The sequence below is a fragment of the Lepus europaeus genome, chromosome 7 (assembly GCF_033115175.1).
Source record: "Lepus europaeus isolate LE1 chromosome 7, mLepTim1.pri, whole genome shotgun sequence".
Taxonomy (NCBI): Eukaryota; Metazoa; Chordata; class Mammalia; order Lagomorpha; family Leporidae; genus Lepus; species Lepus europaeus.
In genome coordinates, this window is record NC_084833.1 from 91184493 (window position 1) to 91208453 (window position 23961).

General features: G+C 40.7%; 1 protein-coding gene across 1 annotated transcript in view; it reads right to left on the reverse strand.

The window, feature by feature from the left end:
* MMP20 (matrix metallopeptidase 20) overlaps positions 1-956 on the reverse strand; it is a 41858-nt gene extending 40902 nt beyond the window's left edge. The window contains exon 1 of the mRNA XM_062198324.1: positions 831-956. Coding sequence (XP_062054308.1) covers positions 831-956 — 126 coding nt within the window. The remainder of the gene's footprint in view (positions 1-830) is intronic.
* Positions 957-23961: the final 23005 nt, after the last annotated feature.

Sequence of the window (23961 nt, forward strand, 5' to 3'; positions counted from 1 at the left end):
CCTAGGGTCAATTCCTGGCTCCAGTGCCTGATTGTAGATTCCTGCTAATACAGACTCTGAGACATAACAAGTGATGGCTCAAGTGCTGGGGCCCCTTCCATCCATACAGCAGACTTGGGCACTATTCCCAACTGCCAGCTCCAGACCCAGCTCAGCTCTGCTTGGTGCAGGCATTTGGGCAGGCAATCAGCAGAGGGGAACTTTCTGTTTCTGTTTCTATGACTCTCAAATCAGTAACAGAACAAGTATTTTTAAAATAGGAAAGCATAAGTAAATAAGGATAGTTGGGAAATGTGTTCCAGAGAAGAGGAAAGCCCTCTAAATGATAAGGGCTTTGGCTCCCAGGACAAACATGATCAGCTTTAAATTTGATCAAGACGGTCCTGAATATGAGTGCCATCTCTACCAATGGGACCACAGGAGAACTTTTAACTGTGACTACTAACATGCATGCTTAGCACCACATTCACAACTCGCTTCTGGCTCAGTTTTTGTTTTTCTGCCCTATTTCCCCCCCTACATTATTTCTCCAATACTTGTTCTTTTTTTTTTTTTTTTGTATTGTGTGTTTTTTGCAAGCCACCACAAATTCTGCATGAAGCAAGATAGCTAGCTAGAGATTTATTCATTTATTAATTGTTCACGCAGCATTTGAACCTGATATGCCCTAGACACCACGCATAGATGGACAGGAGAGAGCACCAGTTAGACCTCAATGGACTTAGAAAGTGATGTACAAAGAATAACGGATTTTTACTTGTCTCTCAATTTTCCCTTTTAGGTTTTCTGGGGCAGGGGAGGAAGAGGGAATTGGGCAAAGATTCACAAACCTGTGCAAGGTGGAAGTTGTTCCTCCAGGTCCTGGGGGTGGCTGCGAATAGGGAGGGGGCTGCAGTGGAAAACTTCAAAGCCGTGATGAGGAGGACAGCGAGGCCAGATGCAGGGAGCACCTTCATCTCCTTGGGGTAGCTTGGTAATTATATCAGCCTGGGGATAGCAGACAGTGCACATTTGCACTTCGACCTTGGGCTCCTTTTATAGAGTCAAACAGGTGTGGGCCCTCCGAGCAAGGATGATTCATGTCTCAAACGGTAATTACACAGCTCCTTCCTCCCCCTGATGACGGGGTAACACAAGCCTGCAGCAGGAGTCAGGGAAAGCTTCATCCTTTGCGATTTACCAGATAACAAAAAGAGATCAATAGTTGGTTTTCATGAAGTTTATCAGCTATGTACATGCTTTGCAGTAAACTTGATTGATCTGAACCCAACTCAACCAAAGCATTGGATGTGTCCTGGTGAGGGGCCCTTTTACCACGCTGATCACAAGAAAAGGTAAAAGGTTAGCTTTGAATTGAATCTGTCCTTGCAGTCAGGCTGGGCTCCACACACATTCAACCCAATCTCCTGTATCCTCTGCATCCACTTCAACATTTCCCAGTAGGAGATGCTGTTCATAATGATGGTTCTAAGACACTGAGATCCTGAATCATCAAGGCGATGCCACATTACACTGTGCTGACTTAGGATGCAAACTGAATGGCTAACAGAGTGCCTTGGAATGGGTTAACACAGAATTCTTCAGGGAATGGAGACTTTAGACAGGACTCTCCATTCTCAGCACCCTCTGATGAATTTGGTCTTGTTCTTTTTCCTGACTCTGCTTCAGATAGATTTAGATCTGGAGATGGCTTGGAGAAAAGGTGTTATATGGTGGGAAAAGCACTTTGAAGTCAGACAAACTGAAATTAGGTTTTAGTTGAGATATCTCTTAGCTGTGTGACCTCGGACAAGGTATTTTCTGTGAACATTATTGTTTTTAGCCGTGAAAGACCGACAATAATACTAGTCTGTGTAAACTCCTCCATGTGGAGTAGCACAGCATTTTAGTGTGGTATCTGCTCGTACCACCTAGCATCCTTGAGAACTGGGTTCCAATCCCCATCCTGACAGTTGTGTGTATGACTTTTGAGCGACCATGTTCATCTCTTTCAGCTGTGATATGATAGAGGAAGAGATACCCACTTGGTAGACTTATACAGGAGTAAATCATGTCATAACAAAGCTCTTAGCAAAGTGCTTAGTAAACATTAGCTCTTACAAAATAATGTTCTGCTTATCTTTTTATTTTGGTGCCAGGGACCTGGTAGGCTTTTAATAAGTATTTTTACGTGGATGTGTGGATGACTGAATCAATGATTCTCGAACTGTGGGTCCTAGGCTGACCAGATGCGTCACCGTCACCTGGAAACGCAAACCCTCAGGACCCACCCAGACTTACTCTGCAAATAGGGCCCATTGATTTGTGTTTTAGCAAGTCTCCAGGAAATTCTGATGCACGTGAAAGCTGGAAAACCACTGAGCAAATAGAATTATGTGGTTGGAGATATGCTGAAAAAAAAATGTATAAAGCGGCCAGCTCTGTGGTATAGCAGGGATGCTGCAGCACCTGCATCCCGTGTGGATGCTGCTTCAAGTTCTGCCTGCTCCACTTCAGATCCAGCTCACTGCTAATGTGCCTGGGAAAGCAGCAGAGGATGGTCCAAGTGCTTGGGCCCCTGCACCCACGTGGTAGACCCGGAAGAAGCTCCTGGCTTCAGATAGGCCCAGCTCCAACTATTGCAGCCATTTGTTTAGTGAATTAGCAGATGGAAGATCTCTCTGCCTCTGCCTCTCTATAACTCTTTCAAATGAATAAATAAATCTTTTAAAAAAGGCATAAAAACTGCCAAGAACACCATAATCACGGGAAGTATGCAATACTGCTCTTATTATCCAGGGCCTTGCTTTTTAGAGGTGATACATCTAGTATTTGAAAGTCATTTTTCTTGCAAATAATTTTCTCTTATTACTTGGTAACCATTTGAAAGTATACAATGACTTACCTTCACATTAACTTATTTTAAAAAGTTTTTATTTGCAATGCAGAATGACAGGGAGAAGGGGGGGTGGAGAGAGTGAGAGAGAGAGAGAGAGAGAGAGATAAAGAGATCTTCCATCTGCTGGTTCACTCCTAGATGGTTGCAGGAACCAGATGTGGGCCAGGCTGAAGCCAGGAACCAGGAATTCCATCCTGGTCTCCAAGTGCTTGGGCCATCACCTGCTGCCTTCCCGGGCATGTTGGCAGAAAGCTGGATCACAAGCTGAGTAACTGGGGCTAAAACTGGCACTCCTATATGGGATTATTCCTTAGTGGTATCTGTGTTAGTCTTTTGCTTTTTTTTTTTTTTTAATTTGACAGGTAGAGTTATAGACAGAGAGAGGAGTTATAGACAGGTAGAGTTATAGACAGAGAGACAGAGAGAAAGGTCTTTCTTCTGTTGGTTCACTCCACAAATGGCCTCTATGGCTGGGTGCTACGCTGATCCGAAGCCAGGAGCCAGGAGCTTCTTCCTGGTCTCCCATGCGGGTGCAGGAGCCCAAGCGCTTGGGCCATCCTCCACTGCCCTCCCGGGCCACAGAGAGAGCTAGCCTGGAAGAGGAGCAACCAGGACTAGAACCCGGGGCCCATTTGGGATGCTGGCACTACAGGAGGAGGATTAATCAAGTGAGCCATGGTGCCGGCCCAGTCTTTTGCTTTTTAATATACTTCCCTCTGTGGAAGAGACAATGTTGGAGTACAGCTGGAGAGTAGGGTGTAGTGAGTGACCTCAAGCACTCAACAAGTTTGTCACACTCACAAACATCATCTCAGGCAACTATGGTGAGGTGCACAAACCATGTGTGTTACAAGCAAAAAGAAAACCACAGATCTATTAGACTCATTCAGTGAACTGAATTGTAAGCTCCTTGAAGATTCTATGGTACAGATAAGTAACTTAATTAAGCTTGTTTAATGAACTAATGAATGAACAGGAATACTGTTCTAAGGAATGAACAGGATTGTCGCTTTTTGGTCTTAGGAAAGAAGAAAGATTTTACAATAATAATCCAGAATTTGCATTTGTGTGTTCACTCTCCTCTGTAGCCTCACAATGTAATACACCTTCCCAGCCCCAGCAGCTGCCAAACTTGAAGAATAGGACTGTGCACTTAAGATATCCCTCCAACTGATCATTTGGTTCCCTTGTTTTCTCTCCAAAACACTGTTCAAATTCAAAGTGATGGCCCTAGTGCAAAGGCAGGCAGGGAGGCAAGTGTTGGGGCATGATGTTTAGAAATTCTAGGAACAATAGAGAGGAAATATTCTCACCTAGAGGACTCTAAAGAGTGTGCATTTGGGAGCATACTGAAGTGAATAATGGCCTGCAAGTTATGTTCTAGATACTTCTAGATGGCTCTAGTATTCATCTTCTAATGCATGAATGCATTGCATCCCAGTGTTCCCAAGTGTAACTTCCCATTTTTAAGTGCAAAAATCCTGAAGATTTTCAGACATTTATAGTTTTGTAAGTCACCTACATGTTAGCATGAACACATCTCACTCTAGAGTTAGTGCTCTTCAACACCTTTGACTCTTCCAGAGAGAATGAATGTTATTATGGCTGATACTTTTTCACCAGGATCTCCTTTCTGATTTTTCTCTCTTCATTCTATCATTTTTGTATCAAATATAAGTTTAAGTCAAAATCATTCAAACCTAAAAAATATATCAAAGCATGTCAACATAGTGGAAAACATAGTGGAAAATTTGGAGGTAAAAATAGGATATGTGAGATAGGAAGTTGGTAGCCTCCAGGCAGGTTCGATACTTTAGGGATCCTGCAGATTTCTCAGGAACTTTAAGGAGAACCTATGGTTCCATGAATCATCATACAAGGGGATATGCATTTAAAGCTATAGAATAAAGTTTACTGCAGAGAACTGTTCCTTGCTAAATGTAGCTAAATTGAAATCCATAATAGTTTTTAGTAAGTCCTCAACATTTAGGTTTCTGATATTGTGCCTGCCATGCACGGGACGGATTGATAAATCAATGTTAAATAAAGGCCTGATTTTGCCTTCTATTTAAGCACACCTGGAATCCAACACTGACTTGGCCACTCAAGGTACAGAAATTAGCTCTGGATAACATAAAATAATCTAAATTTTATTCTTTAGGTTCTCAGGAAGGCAATGTCCAGGAAGACTGGAGCCCCAAGCTGGGAGAGTCAATAGGACCAAGGACTGATGAAACCAAAACCAGGGCTGGAAGCCATCAGTAACATATGTCGGGGAACATTCTGCAGAGAACCAAACTCAGAAACTGCTCACCACAGTCTGTGAGATTCCTTAATTTCTCTCTCCTGCTTTGTGAAATACAGTCATTATATTTATGTTATAAGGATACTGGGAAGACTAAAAAGGCGAGTGGATGTTTAGTGCTAAATCGCTTGTAAACGGGAGATTTCAGAATTGCATTTCACCATGATTTGGAATAGTTTTCCAGAAATATTGTGATGGCTTATTAAAAAAAAGCTAATGTGTGCTATTTTCTTATTTCTAAGGCACCATTGGTAATTGAGTCAACCATTGATTAAATGACCATTAATGGGGGAAAAGTGAAGCATTATATCATTCATTTCATACATTGACCTGCTAGATATTGTTTGTGTGTTCATTGTTTCTCTTTCATCACTAGAATGTGAGCTCCCAAAGAATAAGGACTCTATCTATTCTGTTCACAGCAGCACCCCTAGGGCATAGAATAGCACCTGAAACACAATACATGGTCCATCAGTATTTACTGAATAAATAGATGCATGAATAACTGATTAATTGATGATTAACTGGCAATTACAGGAACGAGAAAAACAAGATTGTCCCCTAGGGATAGATTTAAACCCCCCATATAATGGATTGAATGAAGGCACAAAGCATCACTCTCAGGACCAGAACCCACATGAAACCCTTATTACTGACAAGGCGATGAGCCAAGCATCTCATGGACAGTGTTCACACAACTTATGATACCCCATTTTTCACATGAAGGAACTTGGGCTCAGGGAGGATAAATCCTTTGTTAAAGTATACATAGATGCGAAATGGTATTTCCAAGATTTTCACCCTGATCTTTCAGTCCTTAAAGCCTGTTATCATACTCTTTTTTCTGCTATAGTATAATACAATAGATTGTTAATTGATAAAGAAAAGAAATCCATTTCTCACAGTTCTGGAGGCTGGAAGTCCAAGACTGGAGAGCTGAGTCTGTGAAGTTCCTTTCACTGGGTCCTAATGTGGGCATCACATGGTGAGGAAGTGTGTGTGCTGGCCAAATCAACCCTTAACCAGGATTCCACTCCTGTAATAACAATATTAATCCATTAGCAATGGTGGAGCTCCTATGACCTGATCACCTCTTATCAGCTCCTCTCTCTAGTCCTGGGCAATGGGATTAAGTTTGCAACGCAGGAACTCTGGGGGACATATTCGAATCACAGCACCTGTGCTCTAAACAGTTACAGAAGCATTCATTGATATCTACGCCAAGCAGTGTTTGAGAAATACAGACAAAGCAGTATCTTTCATCTACTAGTTCATTCTCCACATGTGTGCAAAGGCTGGGCTATGCCAGGCTGAAGCCAGGAGCCAGGAATAAATCCAGATCTCCCATTTGGGTTGTAGGGACCTAAGTACTTGAGCGATAACCTGTGGTCTCCCAGAGTATGCATTAGCAAGAAGCTAGATTTGGAAGCAGAGCTGAGACTTGAACCCTGGCACTCCAATATGTGAGGTGGGCATCCTAAGTGGTATCTTAACCACTGCAACAAATGCCCACCTTGAACGCATGGCTGTTGAAAAATATTTATTCATTTAAACTGTAAGTTATATCATACAATGTCTTGTAATGGTATCATTCTTTTTTTAAGTTTACAAATTTTTGGTAAGAATACACTATAACATTAACTGATATCCTGCATTTCTAGGTAAGCATATATTTTAAATACGATGGAACAAAAGTAGAAGAAAGAAAACTTTATTTGAAACCAAAGACTACCCTCAGGAACTCATCCAGGAAATGAGCACGTAGTCTTATCTCACTTGTGAGAATGAGCTCCCAAGCTTGTATCCAGAAGTCAACTTGTTTATTGTCACCAAGAACAGGAAAAGGAAGAGAGAAATAAGGAAAGAAGAAAGGGAAAAGAACACACTCTGTATCACTGGTGATTCTGGTTAGAGAGAAGGAAGCAGACAACCTCCTTATCAAGCAGTTCACATTAAAATGAGCTAGTGAAGAAATTTGTGGAGTAGCTTCAGAAGTCTGTGAGAATTAGAGAGAGACCCATATTATCAGAAAAGATTGGGCTAAGTGGGGTTCTTCCTGTGTGCTCAGATTCTAAGTATGTGTGCAGAACATAGGCTAGATGACTCTTATTTTATTGATATATACAATCTACAAATATTTATCTACATAATCCATGATAATAATGAAATACCATTCCTTATTTACATATTCTGTGTGTGTGTGTGTGTGTATAGAGAGAGAACATCAATTTTATGTTAGGCACTGGGAATACAGAGGTCTGAGAGGCACTGCTTTAAATGTCTGGCAGCTCAAAATGCGCTATTATAACTAAAGTGAGATCTTAGATAAAAACTGACTGAATCCTTGTGACAAAGAATGTACTTCTACATTGCAAGTAGGCAGAATCCTTCCTAAAAGCAATAATGTAGCAAATCCTAAGAGTTACAAAGGTGTTCATATTTTGAGGGCCATGTTCTACTGGTAAGCATTTTCACTGAGAAAATAACTTAAAAAGCAAAAGCAAAAAAGTGTTTCCTTTATGCTTAGTTATAAGAGCAAATGCTTGGAAACAACCTATAGGGAAGTGGTTACATTAGTTATGGCAACTTAATGACATATAATTTACTTATTAAAATTTTATATTAATAATAAAATATTAAAAGAATGACTTTAATCCAAAAATCTAATACATAGGTACACAACATTTTATTGTATATTGGCCAAAGAAAAAGTGTATAAGCAAGAAAGTTGGGAGAAAACTTGATAAAAGAAAACAGCAGTGTGAAGGAGGCAGGGTTTTATGCCTGATACTTCTTATAAATTTTCTAGCAGTTTATTTCAGAATGGATTTAAATTTCTAAAAGAAATATTGTGAGGTAGTAATACAAAGAGTTCCTATATATCCCTCACCTCCATTTCCCCTATTAATGCCTCATATTAGTATCTTTTTCACAATTAATATCATCATATATTTTTTAAGAATAAGTGACGTTTTGAAAGGCTGTATCAATGTATACATTAAATTTGCCACTGGAAAAAACCAGAAGATGTGTATGATGCATTAATGCAATGACCTGTTTTACTCATTCATTTGTTCAGCCAAGCTTCAGCTGCATTTAACCTACACATTGGCACTGGGCTCCGTGCTAGAGGTGCACATGGTAAAGTCCTGTCCTTGTCTACCTAGCTCTTAATTCTCCAGGGAGAGATCAGCTGTAAACTCAAATTATCCTATCGTATAATTAGCGGGATAATAGAGGGATTTAAAGGTTCAAAAGAGGGCAGAAGGGGGAAAGCCCATCTCTAACTGGGCAGCTGAGGCTGGGAATGAGATGGAGAAAGGAGTCAGGATGGGCTTTTTATAGGAGTGGGCTGTAGTTGAGCACTCCTGGCCACGAGTTGGAGTTCACCAGCAAGATGGCAGAGGTGAGGAGGAGGGATGGCAGCAGGAACTGGGGAGGGAAGCATTCCCAGCCGAAGGGATACATAGGAGACGTCAAAGAGCATATGTTCTTAAAAAATTGAAGGTATTTTTATCTCAAGGTAATTTGGGGGCAGTGACATGAGATGGGGCAGAAAAGGAAGGCAGAGACCTATCTGTCGGAGTGTCCCTCTAACCCATAGTTCCAGTGCCTGAATTAGGAGGGTAGAAGCCAGGAGTCACCTGCTGGATGAGCTGTGGCCAAAGGTAGAGGTCAGGAGATCAAGTTCTGACCCAAGCTGCAGATCCAAAGGCAGGACTGAAATGAGGCTCCAGGGCACACAGCTGGAGTATGGTCAGCAGAACAAAGATGACGGCTGAGTAGAATGACCTGGAACCTGTCTGGGGCAGCCGCAGTAGCGGCACGGGCTTTTGAGGGCTCGCTGGGGTTATTTAAAGGCCCCTGAGAGGGGTGGACTGGGCAACGTCATGGGAGCCTTGAGTGCTAGAGGGAGGCATGTAGGCATTAACGGTCTGTGATGGAAACCACGGGAAGGTTCTTAGGAATAACATGGTTGGCTTTTCATTTCCAGAAGACTGCTCTGCAGGGGCATAGGTTGGACTGGAGTAGGTAGAGGCAAGGGGTCACTGAGGGGTGGGCTGTAGGAGGCCTGATCAGAGGACAAACAGCTATGTTTATCTTAAACCATGAGCCCTGAGAGACAAGTATGTCAGTATATGCAGTTAGCATTTTGTTTATTCTTATGTCAGCTTTTGAGGCTGAGTAGTGAGTGTGTTTACAGACGCCTGTGCAGCGAGCAGGATGTCAAAAGTCCCATTAGAGCACATTCCGCTTGCCCAGTCCTTTTGATGAGTCAATTTGCTAAATTATAGACCTATTTCAGTGTAAGAATCAGCAATTTCTGGAAGTTGGATAGTTTGCCCAGCAGTTTGAAAGTCTCCATTTTTTTTTCCCTTCTAGAAATTTGTCTGTATGTAAAGTCAGTTTAACTGTTTGAAGGGTCTACCATACAAACAGTGCAATGTGGTTCCCCCTCTACCCAATCATAGGCTAAAATTCTAAGCCTGCAGGTGATAGTGTTAGGAGGAGGGGCTTCTGGGAGTTAACTACGTCATCACGGTGAAGCACTTGTGAAAGACGCTCCCGAGAGCTTCTTTGCCTCGTCTACCACACAAGAGCCCAGTAAAACGCTGCCCTCTGTCAACCAGGAAGCAGCCACTTTATCTTGGACTTCCCAGGCTACAGAACCATGAGATGTAAAGTTCTGTTTTTTATGAGCTACCTTGCCTATGGCATTTTGTTACAGTAGTTCACATCGAAAGACAAACTTGAGGTGTCAGGTCATAGGAAGCACTCCAAGACTGAGGGAGGCATTTCTAAAGGATAGAAGGCAGACTGTCAGGGTCCCTTTGGTTAATCTGGGACACTCTGAGCATCAAAGTACATGAGAGTGATGGTTGCTGTCATTGAATATAGAGGAACGCATGTTTGAATGAACAAGCCAACAATGGGGGAGAAGAGATAGCACTTACTTTCTGTAGAAAGTCAACTAAAATACATGGAGAAAGAATGATGGGTTCAGAAAATAAGCATTTTGAGGTGGATGTTTGGGTCAGCGGGCAAGATGTTGCTTGGTAAAACTGCATCCTGTATCTGAGTCCCAGCTTTCACACTTTTTTTCCCAGCATCTTTCTAATGTGCACTCTGGATGTCGCAGGTGACAACCCAAGTACGTAAGTCCCTGTCACCCATGTTGGAAACCCGGATGGAGTTCTGGGCTCCTGATATAGCCTGATCCAGTCCTGGCTGTTTTGTGCATCTGGGAAGTGACCCAGTGGATGGAAGATCTCTCTGTTTCTTTCTGTCTCTCTGCCTTTCAAATAAAATGAAAATAAATAAAAAGGAATAAAAAAGAAAGTCAACACATCCAACATAAACTCAAAAACAGAAAAAGAAGCATTTGGAAGTCTTCTTGGAAATTCATGCAATAAAGATAAAAGATGCTAAAACTAGTGGGTGAAGAAAAGGATTTTCACATAGTTATAAAGTATCAGCTCACAAAATATGTATTAATCACCAAAGAAAAAAGCTATCACCTTAGGCATTGTGGAAGGAACCAGTATGTCCGGAAAGAAAGAATCAAGTTTCTGGAATACTCTGGACAAAATTACATAACCTGTGACTGATGGTGATGATACACCAGACTGATCCAAATTGAGGGACATTCTACAAAATAACTAGCCTCTGACTTTAAGATACTAACATCCTGAAAGCCATGGAAAGGCAGAGGAGCTGTTCCAGATGGAAGGAAGCAGAGGGAGAAGATAATTAGGGGCCACCTGGGCCCTTTGCTCTACTGTGAAGGCCATGGCTGGCATAACTGGCAAATTCGAATAGGATTCCTGGGTGAAAGTTCTTTGTGCTATTCTCACAATTTTTCTGTAATTTTGAAGCTGTGTCAATATAAAATACATATTAAATAAATGCTTAAAATTATTAAATCAGGCTCAATTTTTGCTAGAAAAATAAGACTATGTAAAATTTAGATTATGTATTTAATAGGCTAGTAAAAGAATGTGAAAGTTGTCAATTTAAATGGTTGTGTCAAAGCAATAGAACAATAAACACTCAGAAAGAGCAGAAACTATTCTGAAAATATAAAATTCATAAAAATTTTTAAAGATACTATGCAGTCTATAAAATCATACTCATGCAAATTAACTCTAGCTCTATTTAATTATATAAAGGAAATACTGGAATAAAATGTAAGTCCAAATAAGTTAAAATATTGAGCTTTGTTAAGTGCCTATAACAAATTTCTTTTACCCATAAAAAGTAACAGAAGAAAAGATATTTTTCTGATCTCCTCAAAAAAAGCATTGAAGGGTATGGATTTGAAAGGGTGCAAATTTTCAGAGTAAATATCAGTTTACCCATTATCTTTCCCTGATTATGTAAGAATTATATGATCTGTCAAACTCACTGACAAATTACAATGATCACAAATATATCATTTCAAATGCACGTGAAACAAGTCATTCTATATTGAACAAATTAAATAATTTATTTGTTCTCTGAATTCATAAATATCTAAAAATGAAGTCAGATAATTACAAGCAAATTATGAGTGTTTTATAAAGATCTACAATTACTACACCAAGTTAATATGTCCTCACCCCAACATATGATCTATATTATACCATACTACACATCTTCCTATACTTCCTTCTTAATCTCCTTAATTTATATACTTTTCTTAGTCCTTTAAGTGTTGGCTCTCTCCAGGGTCCATCCATGATCTCTTTCTCTCTTTTTTTAAGAGACTGATTTATTTATTGGGGAGGTAGAGCAACAGGGGGTGAGGAGGTAGGGGGTGGGTGAGATTAGAGAGAAAGAGATAAATTTTCCATTCTCCAAATGGCTACAACAGCCAGGTCTGGGCAAGGTCAGAGCTAGGAGCCAGGAAATCCATCCTCATTTCCCACATGGGTGGCAGGGCCCCAAGCACTTGGGCCATCTCCCACTGTCTTCCCAGGTGCATTAGCAGGAAGCTAGATCAGAAGTGGAGCAGCTGAGACTCAAACCTGCATTCCTTTATGGGATACTGGTTATCACAAGCAGCAGCTTAGCCTGCTGTGCCACAAAGCCAGCCCCCTCATCACTTTCTTTGAGTATTCTCTATTGTGTATTTTCATCTTCTAAGTGTTCTCTTTGTGTAACCCCTCAATTACTGTCGCTCAAGAAGATACAGGAGTGTATGCTCTGGAGGCCATCATGCTATGGGAAATAAATCCATCATAGAAGAGAAAATATGCGGCGGCCTGAGCGCCTCTCTCCACGGTCCCAGCCCCGGGGAGCGTGCGCGGGCACTGTGGCGGCGGCGGCGGCGGCGGCGGCGGCCTGAGCGCCTCTCTCCACGGTCCCAGCCCCGGGGAGCGTGCGCGGGCACTGCAGCGGCGGCGGCGGCGGCAGGGGCGTACCGAGCGCCTCTCTCCACCGTCCCAGCCCCGGGGAGCGCGCACAGGTACTACAGCGGCGGTGGCGACAGCGGTGGCGGCAGCGATCCTGTGGCCCGGCTGGCCCTAGGCGACAGCGCCTAGGGAGGAAGATCACGGGAGAAGCCCCAGGTGGTGCCTTGGATCACCAGCTGAGACAAGGCTTCAGGAAAAGATTCAAGGAAAAAACTGCAGAAGAAACGCTTCCAGATAACCAACTGCGGGAGACGACCCGCAAAATCTACCCAGCGCGCTTTTACACAGCCTTAAACCTCAAGAAACAAGCATAGCTCTCTGGCCACACCCATCACAGCCCCGAAGGCTCCAACAAAGCAGACAGCTCACTTAGAGGCATAGCATAACGAGAAAAAAAAAAAAAAAAAAAAAAAACAAAAACAAAAACACCTCAAATTATCTCTAACATGCCAAGCAAGAAACATAGAAGCGGAGGTACCAAGAACAAGGAAGGCACTATGACGCCCCCAAGTGAACAGGACACGCCAATGCAAGATTATGAAGACGAAGACATAGAGGAACTGCAAGAAGCAGATTTCAAAAAATTGATAAGAACATTAAGAAGTTCTCAAAAACAAATTCTTGAACTACAGAAATCCTTAATGGACAAGATAGAAAATCTCTCCCGTGAAAATGAAACATTAAGGAGGAATCAAAATGAAATGAAAAAACTAATGGAACAGGAATTCTCGATAGTGACAAAAAACCACAATGAAATGAAGAACACAATGGATCAAATGGCAAACACATTAGAGAGCCTTAAAAACAGAATGGGTGAAGCAGAAGAGAGAATATCGGAATTAGAAGACAGAGAGCAGGAAAGGAAACAGTCAAATCAAAGAAAAGAAGAAGAAATCAGAAATCTAAAAAATACTGTCAGGAATCTACAGGATACTATTAAAAAAACCAACATTCGGGTTCTAGGAGTTCCTGAAGGCATGGAAAGGGAGAAAGGACTAGAAGGCCTTTTTAGTGAGATACTAGCAGAAAATTTCCCAGATTTGGAGAAGGACAGAGACATCCTAGTACAGGAAGCTCAGAGAACCCCTAATAAACATGATCAAAAGAGATCATCACCACGACACGTCGTAATCAAACTCACCACAGTGAAACATAAAGAAAAGATCCTAAAACGTGCAAGAGAGAAACGCCAGATTACTCTCAGAGGATCTCCAATTAGACTTACAGCTGATTTCTCATCAGAAACCCTACAAGCCAGGAGAGAATGGCGAGATATAGCCCAGGTACTAAGAGAGAAAAACTGCCAGCCCAGAATATTATATCCTGCAAAGCTCTCATTTGTGAATGAAGGTGAAATTAAGACCTTTCACAGCAAACAGAAATTGAAAGAATTTGTCGCCACTCGTCCAGCTCTGCAAAAGATGCTTAAAGATGTGTTACATACAGAAACACAGAAACACGGTCACCAATATGAAAGAAGGTAAAGGAAGGAAACCTCACAGCAAAAGATCACAGGAATCTGAAACCAGATATTAGAAAATATCTTTGGCAAATGGCAGGGCAAAGTTACTCCTTCTCAATAGTCACATTGAATGTTAATGGCTTGAACTGTCCAGTTAAAAGACACCGATTGGCTGATTGGGTCAAGGAACAAAACCCATCCTTTTGCTGCCTACAAGAAACCCATCTATCCAACAATGATCCATACAACCTGAGAGTGAAGGGCTGGAAAAAGATATACCATGCCAATAGAAATGAAAAGAGAGCGGGCGTAGCCATCTTAATATCAGACAACATAAACTTTACCACAAAAACTGTTAGGAGAGACAAAGAGGGGCACTATATAATGATTAAGGGATCCATTCAACAGGAAGATATAACGATTATCAACGTATATGCACCTAATTACAGGGCACCAGCTTATTTAAAAGACTTGTTAAGGGACTTAAAGGGAGACTTAGACCCCAATACAGTAATACTGGGGGACTTCAATACTCCACTCTCAGAGATAGACAGATCAACAGGACAGAGGATCAACAAGGAGACAGTAGATTTAAATGACACTATAGCCCAAATGGATCTAACAGATATCTACAGAACATTTCACCCTACATCTAAGGACTTTACATTCTTCTCAGCAGTACATGGAACCCTCTCTAGGATTGACCACATACTAGGCCATAAAGCAAGTCTCAGCAAATTCAAAAGAATAAGAATCATACCATGCAGCTTCTCAGACCACAAAGGAATGAAATTGGAAATTGGCAACTCAGGAATCCCTAGAGCATGTGCAAACACATGGAGATTGAACAACATGCTCCTGAATGAACAATGGGTCATAGAAGAAATTAAAAGAGAAATCAAAAATTTTCTGGAAGTAAATGAGAATAACAACACAACATACCAAAACCTATGGGATACAACAAAAGCAGTGTTAAGAGGAAAGTTTATATCAATAGGTGCCTACATCAAGAAATTGGAAAGACACCAAATAGATGAGCTTTCAAGTCATCTCAAGGATCTAGAAAATCTGCAGCAAACCAAACCCAAACCCAGTAGGAGAAGAGAAATAATTAAAATCAGAGAAGAAATCAACAGGATTGAATCCAAAAAAACATTACAAAAAATCAGCCAAACGAGGAGCTGGTTTTTTGAAAAAATAAACAAAATTGACACTCCATTGGCCCAACTAACTAAAAAAAGAAGAGAAAAGACCCAAATCAATAGGATCAGAGATGAAATGGGAAACATAACAACAGACGCCACAGAAATAAAAAGAATCATCAGAAATTACTACAAGGACCTGTATGCCAGCAAACAGGGAAATCTATCAGAAATGGAAAGATTCTTGGACACATACAACCTCCCTAAATTGAGCCAGGAAGACATAGAAAACCTAAACAGACCAATAACTGACACAGAAATTGAAGCAGTAATAAAGGCCCTCCCAACAAAGAAAAGCCCAGGACCAGATGGATTCACTGCTGAGTTCTACCAGACATTTAGAGAAGAACTAACTCCAATTCTCCTCAAACTATTCAGAGCAATCGAAAAAGAGGGAATCCTCCCAAATTCTTTCTACAAAGCCACCATCACCTTAATTCCTAAGCCAGAAAGAGACGCAACATTGAAAGAGAATTACAGACCAATATCCCTGATGAACATAGATGCAAAAATCCTCAATAAAATTCTGGCCAATAGAATGCAACAACACATCAGAAAGATCATCCACCCAGACCAAGTGGGATTCATCCCCGGTATGCAGGGATGGTTCAACATTCGCAAAACAATCAACGTAATACACTACATTAACAGACTGCAGAAGAAAAACCATATGATTCTCTCAATAGACGCAGAGAAAGCATTTGATAAAATACAACACCCTTTCATGATGAAAACTCTAAGCAAACTGGGTATGGAAGGAACATTCCTTAATACAATCAAAGCAATATATGAAAAACCCACGGCCAACATCCTATTGAATGGGGAAAAGTTGGAAGCATTTCCACTGAGATCTGGTACCAGACAGGGATGCCCTCTCTCACCACTGCTATTCAATATAGTTCTGGAAGTTTTGGCCAGAGCTATTAGGCAAGAAAAAGAAATTAAAGGGATACAAATCGGGAAGGAAGAACTCAAACTATCCCTCTTTGCAGATGATATGATTCTTTATTTAGGGGACCCAAAGAACTCTACTAAGAGATTGCTGGAACTCATCGAAGAGTTTGGCAAAGTAGCAGGATATAAAATCAATGCACAAAAATCAACAGCTTTTGTATACACAGGCAATGCCACGGCTGAGGAAGAACTTCTAAAATCAATCCCATTCACAATAGCTACAAAAACAATCAAATACCTTGGAATAAACTTAACCAAAGACGTTAAAGATCTCTACGATGAAAACTACAAAACCTTACAGAAAGAAATAGAAGAGGATACCAAAAAATGGAGAAATCTTCCATGCTCATGGATCGGAAGAATCAATATCATCAAAATGTCTATTCTCCCAAAAGCAATTTATACATTCAATGCAATACCCATCAAGATCCCAAAGACCTTCTTCTCAGATCTGGAAAAAATGATGCTGAAATTCATATGGAGACACAGAAGACCTCGAATAGCCAAAGCAATCCTGTACAACAAAAACAAAGCCGGAGGCATCACAATACCTGATTTTAGGACATACTACAGGGCAGTTGTTATCAAAACAGCATGGTACTGGTACAGAAACAGATGGATAGACCAATGGAACAGAATAGAAACACCAGAAATCAATCCAAACATCTACAGCCAACTTATATTTGACCAAAGATCCAAATCTAATCCCTGGAATAAGGACAGCCTATTCAATAAATGGTGCTGGGAAAATTGGATTTCCACATGCAGAAGCTTGAAGCAAGACCCATACCTATCACCTTACACAAAAATTCACTCAACATGGATTAAAGACTTAAATCTACGACCCGAAACCATCAAATTATTAGAGAGCATTGGAGAAACCCTGCAAGATATAGGCACAGGCAAAGACTTCCTGGAAAATACTCCAACAGCACAGGCAGTGAAAACCAAAATTAACTTTTGGGATTGCATCAAATTGAGAAGTTTCTGTACTTCAAAAGAAACAGTCAGGAAAGTGAAGAGGCAACCAACAGAATGGGAAAAAATATTCGCAAACTATACTACAGATAAAGGATTGATAACCAGAATCTACAAAGAAATCAAGAAAATCCACAAAAACAAAAGAAACAACCCTCTTAAGAGATGGGCCAAGGACCTCAATAGACATTTTTCGAAAGAGGAAATCCAAATGGCCAACAGACACATGAAAAAATGTTCAAGATCACTAGCAATCAGAGAAATGCAAATCAAAACCACAATGAGGTTCCATCTCACCCCAGTGAGAATGGCTCACATTCAGAAATCTACCAACAACAGCTGCTGGAGAGGATGTGGGGAAAAAGGGACACTAACCCACTGTTGGTGGGAATGCAAACTGGTTAAGCCACTATGGAAGTCTGTCTGGAGATTCCTCAGAAACCTGAACATAACCCTACCATACAACCCAGCCATCCCACTCCTAGGAATTTACCCAAAGGAAATTAATTTGGCTAATAAAAAAGCCATCTGCACATTAATGTTTATTGCAGCTCAATTCACAATAGCTAAGACCTGGAACCAACCCAAATGCCCATCAACAGTAGATTGGATAAAGAAATTATGGGACATGTACTCCATAGAATACTATGCAGCAGTAAGAAACAACGAAACCCAGTCATTTGCAACAAGATGGAGCAATCTGGAAAACATCATGCTGAGTGAATTAAGCCAGTCCCAAAGAGAAAAATATCATTTGTTTTCCCTGATCGGTGACAACTGAGCGCCAAAGGGGAAACCTGTTAAATGAAATGGACACAATAAGCAACAATGAACTGATCAGCTCCTGTCCTGACTTTAGATGTACAGTGCAGTATTTTATCCTTTTTAGTATTTGTTGTTATTGTTGTTGTTCTAGTACTATTGGTTGAACTCAGTAATTGGCACACAATTATTCTTAGGTGTTTAAATTTAACTGAAAAGAGATCCCTGTTAAATCTAAGAGTGGAAAAAGAGAGGGAGGAGATGAACAATTTGGAACATGCTCAATCGGACTGGCCGCAAATGGTGGAGTTAGAAAAGTGCCAGGGGATTCCAAGCACAATCCCATCAAGATGGCATGTACCAATGCCATCGCACTGGTCCAAGTGATCAATTTCAGCTCACAATTGATAGCTCTAAGAGTCAAGGAGATCACACAAACAAGACAAGTATCTGCTAATACTAACTGATAGAATCAAAAAGGGAGAGAAAGATCCAACATGGGAAGTGGGATACACAGCAGACTCATAGAATGGCAGATGTCCTAAACAACACTCTGGCCTCAGAATCAGCCCTCAAGGCATTCAGATCTGGCCGAAGAGCCCATGAGAGTATAGCAGGCATGGAAAGCCAAGATATCATGGGAAAAAAAAAAATAGGCCTGAATGAAAGATCTCTGTGAGGGAGATCCCAGTGGAAAGAACGGGGCCATCAAAGAAGGAGGTGCCCTTCTCCGAAGGGAGGAGAGAGCCTCCACTTTGACTATGACCCTATCGGAATAAGATCAAAGTCAGCGAACTCTAAAGGCTTCCATAGCCCTGGCAACTCATGACTAGAGCCTAGGGAGATTACTGACGCCATGAACAGGAGTGTCAAATTGTTAAGTCAGCAACAGGAGTCACTGTGTAATTACACCCCATGTGGGATCTGTCCCTAATGTGTCGTCTAAAGCCAAGGGATGCTATGACTGGTACTGAAACAATATTTTTATACTTTGCGTTTCTGTGTGGGCGCAGACTGATGAGGTCTTTGCTAATTATAGACTGATGTGATCTTCAGTATATAAAGAGAATTGGAAACGAAAAAAAAAAAAAAGAGAAAAAAAAAAAAAAACAACCTGGTGTTAAAATGGAAATGGCATAGAAAATTAATTAATTTGAAAAAAATTATGTAGGATCTCTGTCTTTAATGTGCTGTACATTGCTATTTAATGCTATAATTAGTAATCCAATGGTAGTTTTTTCACTGGGTGTTGCTATGTGGGCAAAATGTTGAAGTCTTTACCTAATGTATACTAAACTGATCTTCTGTATGTAGGGAGAATTGAAAATGAATCTTTACACGAATGGAGGGGGAGAGGGAGCGGGAGGGGGGAGGGCTGCGGGCGGGAGGGTAATTGTGCGAGGGGGGAAGCCATTGTAACCCATAAGCTATACTTTGGAAATTTATATTCATTAAATAAAAGTTTAATAAAAAAAAAAAAAAAAAAAAAAAAAAAGAAGAGAAAATATGCATTGCATAATTCCATCTGAAGTATCTCAAATAGGCAAACACATAAAAACACAGTGGAATGGTGGCTGTCAGTGGCTGGAGGAGAAAGGAAATGGAGATTTGCTGTGAGTACAAAGCTTCAGTACTGTAAGCTGAGTAAGTTCTGGAAGTCTGTTCTACATCGTTGTACCTATAGTTATCAGTACTGCATTGTGCACCTAAAAATTTGTTAAGAGAGTAAATCTCCCATTAAGAGTTTTTACCACAATTTTAAAAATAGATCTCATTTATGCTGATGAAGCCTAAACTTCCATCTTCAACCCAGATTTTTCTTTTCTGTTTGTATCTAATGATCTCCTGGAGTCGCCTCTTCAATCTGTTCCCATATAGACTATGTAGTGGGCATCTACCACAATAGCTACTGGGAAACTCTTCTTTCAAGCATGTAATTTTTTTTTTGACAGGCAGAGTTAGACAGTAAGAGAGAGACAGACAGAGAGAAAGGTCTTCCTTCTGTTGGTTCACCCCGCAAATGGCCACTACGGCCAGTGTGCTGCACTGATCCGAAGCCAGGAGCCAGGTGCTTCCTCCTGGTCTCCCATGTGGGTGCAGGGCCCAAGGATGTGGGCCATCCTCCACTGCCTTCCCGGGCTGCAGCAGAGAGCTGGACTGGAAGAGGAGCCACCGGGACAGATTCTGGCACCCCAGCTGGGACTAGAACCCAGGGTGCGGGCGACGCAGGCAGAGGATTAGCCAAGTGAGCAGCGGCGCCGGCCTCAAGCGTGTAATTTGAATAAAACTTTTTATTTACTCTGTCTCTCTGAAAGAGCAGGGATTGTTTGAGGTGAGAAGGGCCCCTATCCTATAGTAGGCCAATCACAATTCCTCATCTACCTGACCACCTTTAATCGGTTCGGTAATGGGACAATCAGTGACACAGCTGGAATAATTAGACTGGCCTTCCAGGATTATTGAATGTTAGAGATGAGGTTCTTAAATCACTTGTGGCCATGTCCTCTCTTGAGTGGAAATCCAGGGGGGTAAGTTAGGGGTCTTGTTTCATACTTCTGCATGCAGGGATCCCATTTTCCCAGCACCATTTTTTGAAGAGACTGTCCTTTCTCCATGGATTGATTTTAGCTCCTTCATCCAAGATGAGCTGGTTGTAGATGCATGGATTGATTTCTGGGGTTTCTATTCTGTTTCATTGGTTTACATGTCTATCTTTGTGTGAGTACCAGGCTGTTTTGATTATTAGTGCTTTTTTTTTTTTTTGTACTATGTTCTAAAGTCTGGTATTGTTATGTCTCTGGCTTTGTTTTTGTTAAGACTGATTTAATTATTTGGGTTGCTTGTGTTTCCATATGAGTTTTAGAATAATTTCTAGATCTGAGGAGAATGTTGTTGGTATTTTGTTTGGGATCACATTGAATCTGTAAATTGCTGTAGTATGGACATTTTGATGATATTTCTTCTAATCCATGAACATGGAATATTTTTCTAGTTTTTGTGTCTTCTTCTATTTCTTTCTTTAATGTTTTGTAATTTTCATTGTAGAGGTTTTTTACATTGTTAAATTTATTCTAAGGTATTTAAAATCATTTGTAGCTATTGTGAATGGGACTGATCTTACAAGCTCTTTCTCAGCCATGACATTGTTATACAAAGGCTATTGATTTTTGAATGCTGATTTTATATCTTGCAACTTTACCAAACTCTTATGAGTTCAATTGTCTTTTAGTGGAGCCTTTTATTTTTAGATGAATTATTAAATATTAACTTTCAGTTTTAGTTTATGCTTAATGTGATAAATAAAGCTTTCTGCAAACAAGAGACTTTGGAGTCCTCAATACTTTTTTAGGAAAGTAAAGGAGTTACTTTTTTTGGAAATGGTCTGCCCCAGGAAGGAGACATGGCCTGGGGAGAGGGGAATCTCTTCAGTTATGGCAGTTCAAAGGAGAGGGGAATCCATCCTGCAGCTGAGGGTGGGGAGCATCTGGACGTTGTAGTATAGTGGCCAGTACTGATAAATACCGTGATGCAAGCGGCTTCAGTTTCATTATCAGTGGGTGTAGCAATTGGTGGGGTGGTGGTTGTGATGTGTTCCACAGGCTCCAGTACACATAAAAGGGATACATGACAGCTACTATTCTACTCTATAAGAGAAAGAAGTTTGATTTTTTTTAAAGCTCTGTTGCACAGCATGATGAATACAGTTAGTAGTTAAGCACTCTATATTTCTTTCTTTCTTTCTTTCTTTTTTTTTTTTTTTACTTATTTGACAGGTAGAGTTAGACAATGAAAGAAGAGAGAGAGAGAAAGGTCTTCTGTTGGTTCATCCCCCAAATGGCCGCTATCTCCCATGTGGGTACAGGTGCCCAAGCACTTGGGCCATCCTTCACTGTCTTCCCAGGCCATAGCAGAGAGCTGGACTGGAAGAGGAGCAGCAGGGACTAGAACCCAGCGCCCATATGGGATGCTGGTGCCCCAGGTGAGGATTAGCCAAGTGAACCATGGCGCCGGCCCCTAAGCACTCTATATTTCAACCTTGGTGGTAGAGTGGATCTTGAATGTTCTCAGATGTCAAAAGTTGGAGCTGATAAATGGGTTGATTGGCTTGATTTGATCATTCCACACTTTATTATAAAATCATAATATCACTTTGTACCCCATAAACATTTACAGCTGGAATTTGTCAATATATAATTTTAAAAAATATTTAAAAAGAAAAGAATGTAATATAATAATGAAGCCAGATGCACAATTCAACCTCTCCACTGAGCTATTGAACCCCAGGGAAATACAACTTCCTTCCATTTGGAGTCAGGTGAGCATAGCCTTTCTTTCTTTGAGGTAACCACGAAGGAAAATTCTGGAAACCATTAGTCAACTAAAAAAGTTTTCAACTGGGCAAGTGCAGTAAAAGGAAGACAGAAGGGAGCAGGCTTATGTGGTGGCAGAGCTGTTGGCCATGGTTGCTATGAGGGAGGACAGAGTGGAACACCATGAAATTTACACTGTGGACTGAATTGAGACAAATGTGATAACAATGACACGATAATTAGATTCACATCTTTCAGTTTCACTGTTCATGATTACATTTAATGGTTCTGCTCAAAAAATAAATATTTTCAATACTGAAGTCTGCAAAAAGTAATCATTTCCAAATTTTCAGAGATGGGATTCTGATAGAATTAGGAAGTCACTAAACATAAAGGTTTGCATTTTTAGATAAGGAAAATGATGACTAGAAAGAAATATAGGTATCAGGGGTTTAAATGAAGCATCTATAAATAAAGGTACTTTTCCAAAGCCATGGAATTACAGTTACACAGGAACACACAACGAAACAACCAGAGTGTCCTGCTCAGTGGTCCTCGCAAACAGAAATGCCTTGTACACCCATCAAGCTTCGTAAATCATTTTAATCTTCTCAAGGACAGAGCCACCTGGCTCTCTATTCTATAACCCTTAAGTGCTTGCTTTCTGAAGACCCAAATAATGTGTAAATATGAGGTAACTTCAAAAAGCTCTTGGAAAAATGGAATGACAGGTAAATTTACTTTAGTGAAGAACTGAAATCCAAACACAGTTTTAAAATGGTCCATGAATTTCCTAAAGACCCCACATAAAAACTCAATTTTGTTGGTAAACCTTTCTCCTAATCATTTGGAACAAATTTAAAGCAAATAGTTTACTAGTTATGATACATTTATAATTAACCAGAATCTAAACAAGCATAATATTCCATTTTGGGGAAGAAATATTGGTATGTTTGAGATGTAAGAAGTGTTTTTGTAATTAGTCTATAATCCTGGCTGGCTCTTTTCAGAATACCTACTATTGTATGATTCTGTTTATATTTAGTGGTAGGAAATTTCAGCTGTTACTTATTTCTTTGATTATATTTTTAAATTAAGATTTATTTGTTTATTTATTTTTTCATAGAGTTAGACAGTGAGAGAGAGTCAGAGAGAAAGGTCTTCCTTCCGTTAGTTCACCCCCCAAATGGCTGCTATGGCCGGAGTTACGCCGATCCAAAGCCAGGAGCCAGGTGCTTCTCCTGGTCTCCCATGCTGGTGCAGGGCCCAAGCACTTGGGCCATCCTCCACTGCACTCCCTGGCCACAGCAGAGAGCTGGACTGGAAGAGCAGCAACTGGGACTAGAACCTGGACCCCATATGGGATGCCGGCTCCTCAGGCAGAAGCTTAACCAAGTGAGCCGCGGTGCTGGCCCCTTATTTGTTTATTTGAAAGGCACAATTACAGAGAGAGGCGGGGAGAGAAGAAAGGGAGAAAGGGAGAGAGGGAGGGAGGGAAGGATTCAGGGGAAATTTAAACTTAGCTAGTGCTTTTATTTTTCATTTTGTCTTGCAGTTGGTTTTGTTTTCCCTCAGAACTGGTTGTTTAATTGTCACACGTTTAATAATTTCTCCTCAGAGTTCTGTTTTTTTTATTTCTTAAGAGAGGTGTTATCATTTCCTTTGAGTACTGAATTTTTAAAAATCCAATCTATGTTATTTAAATTTCACATCTCC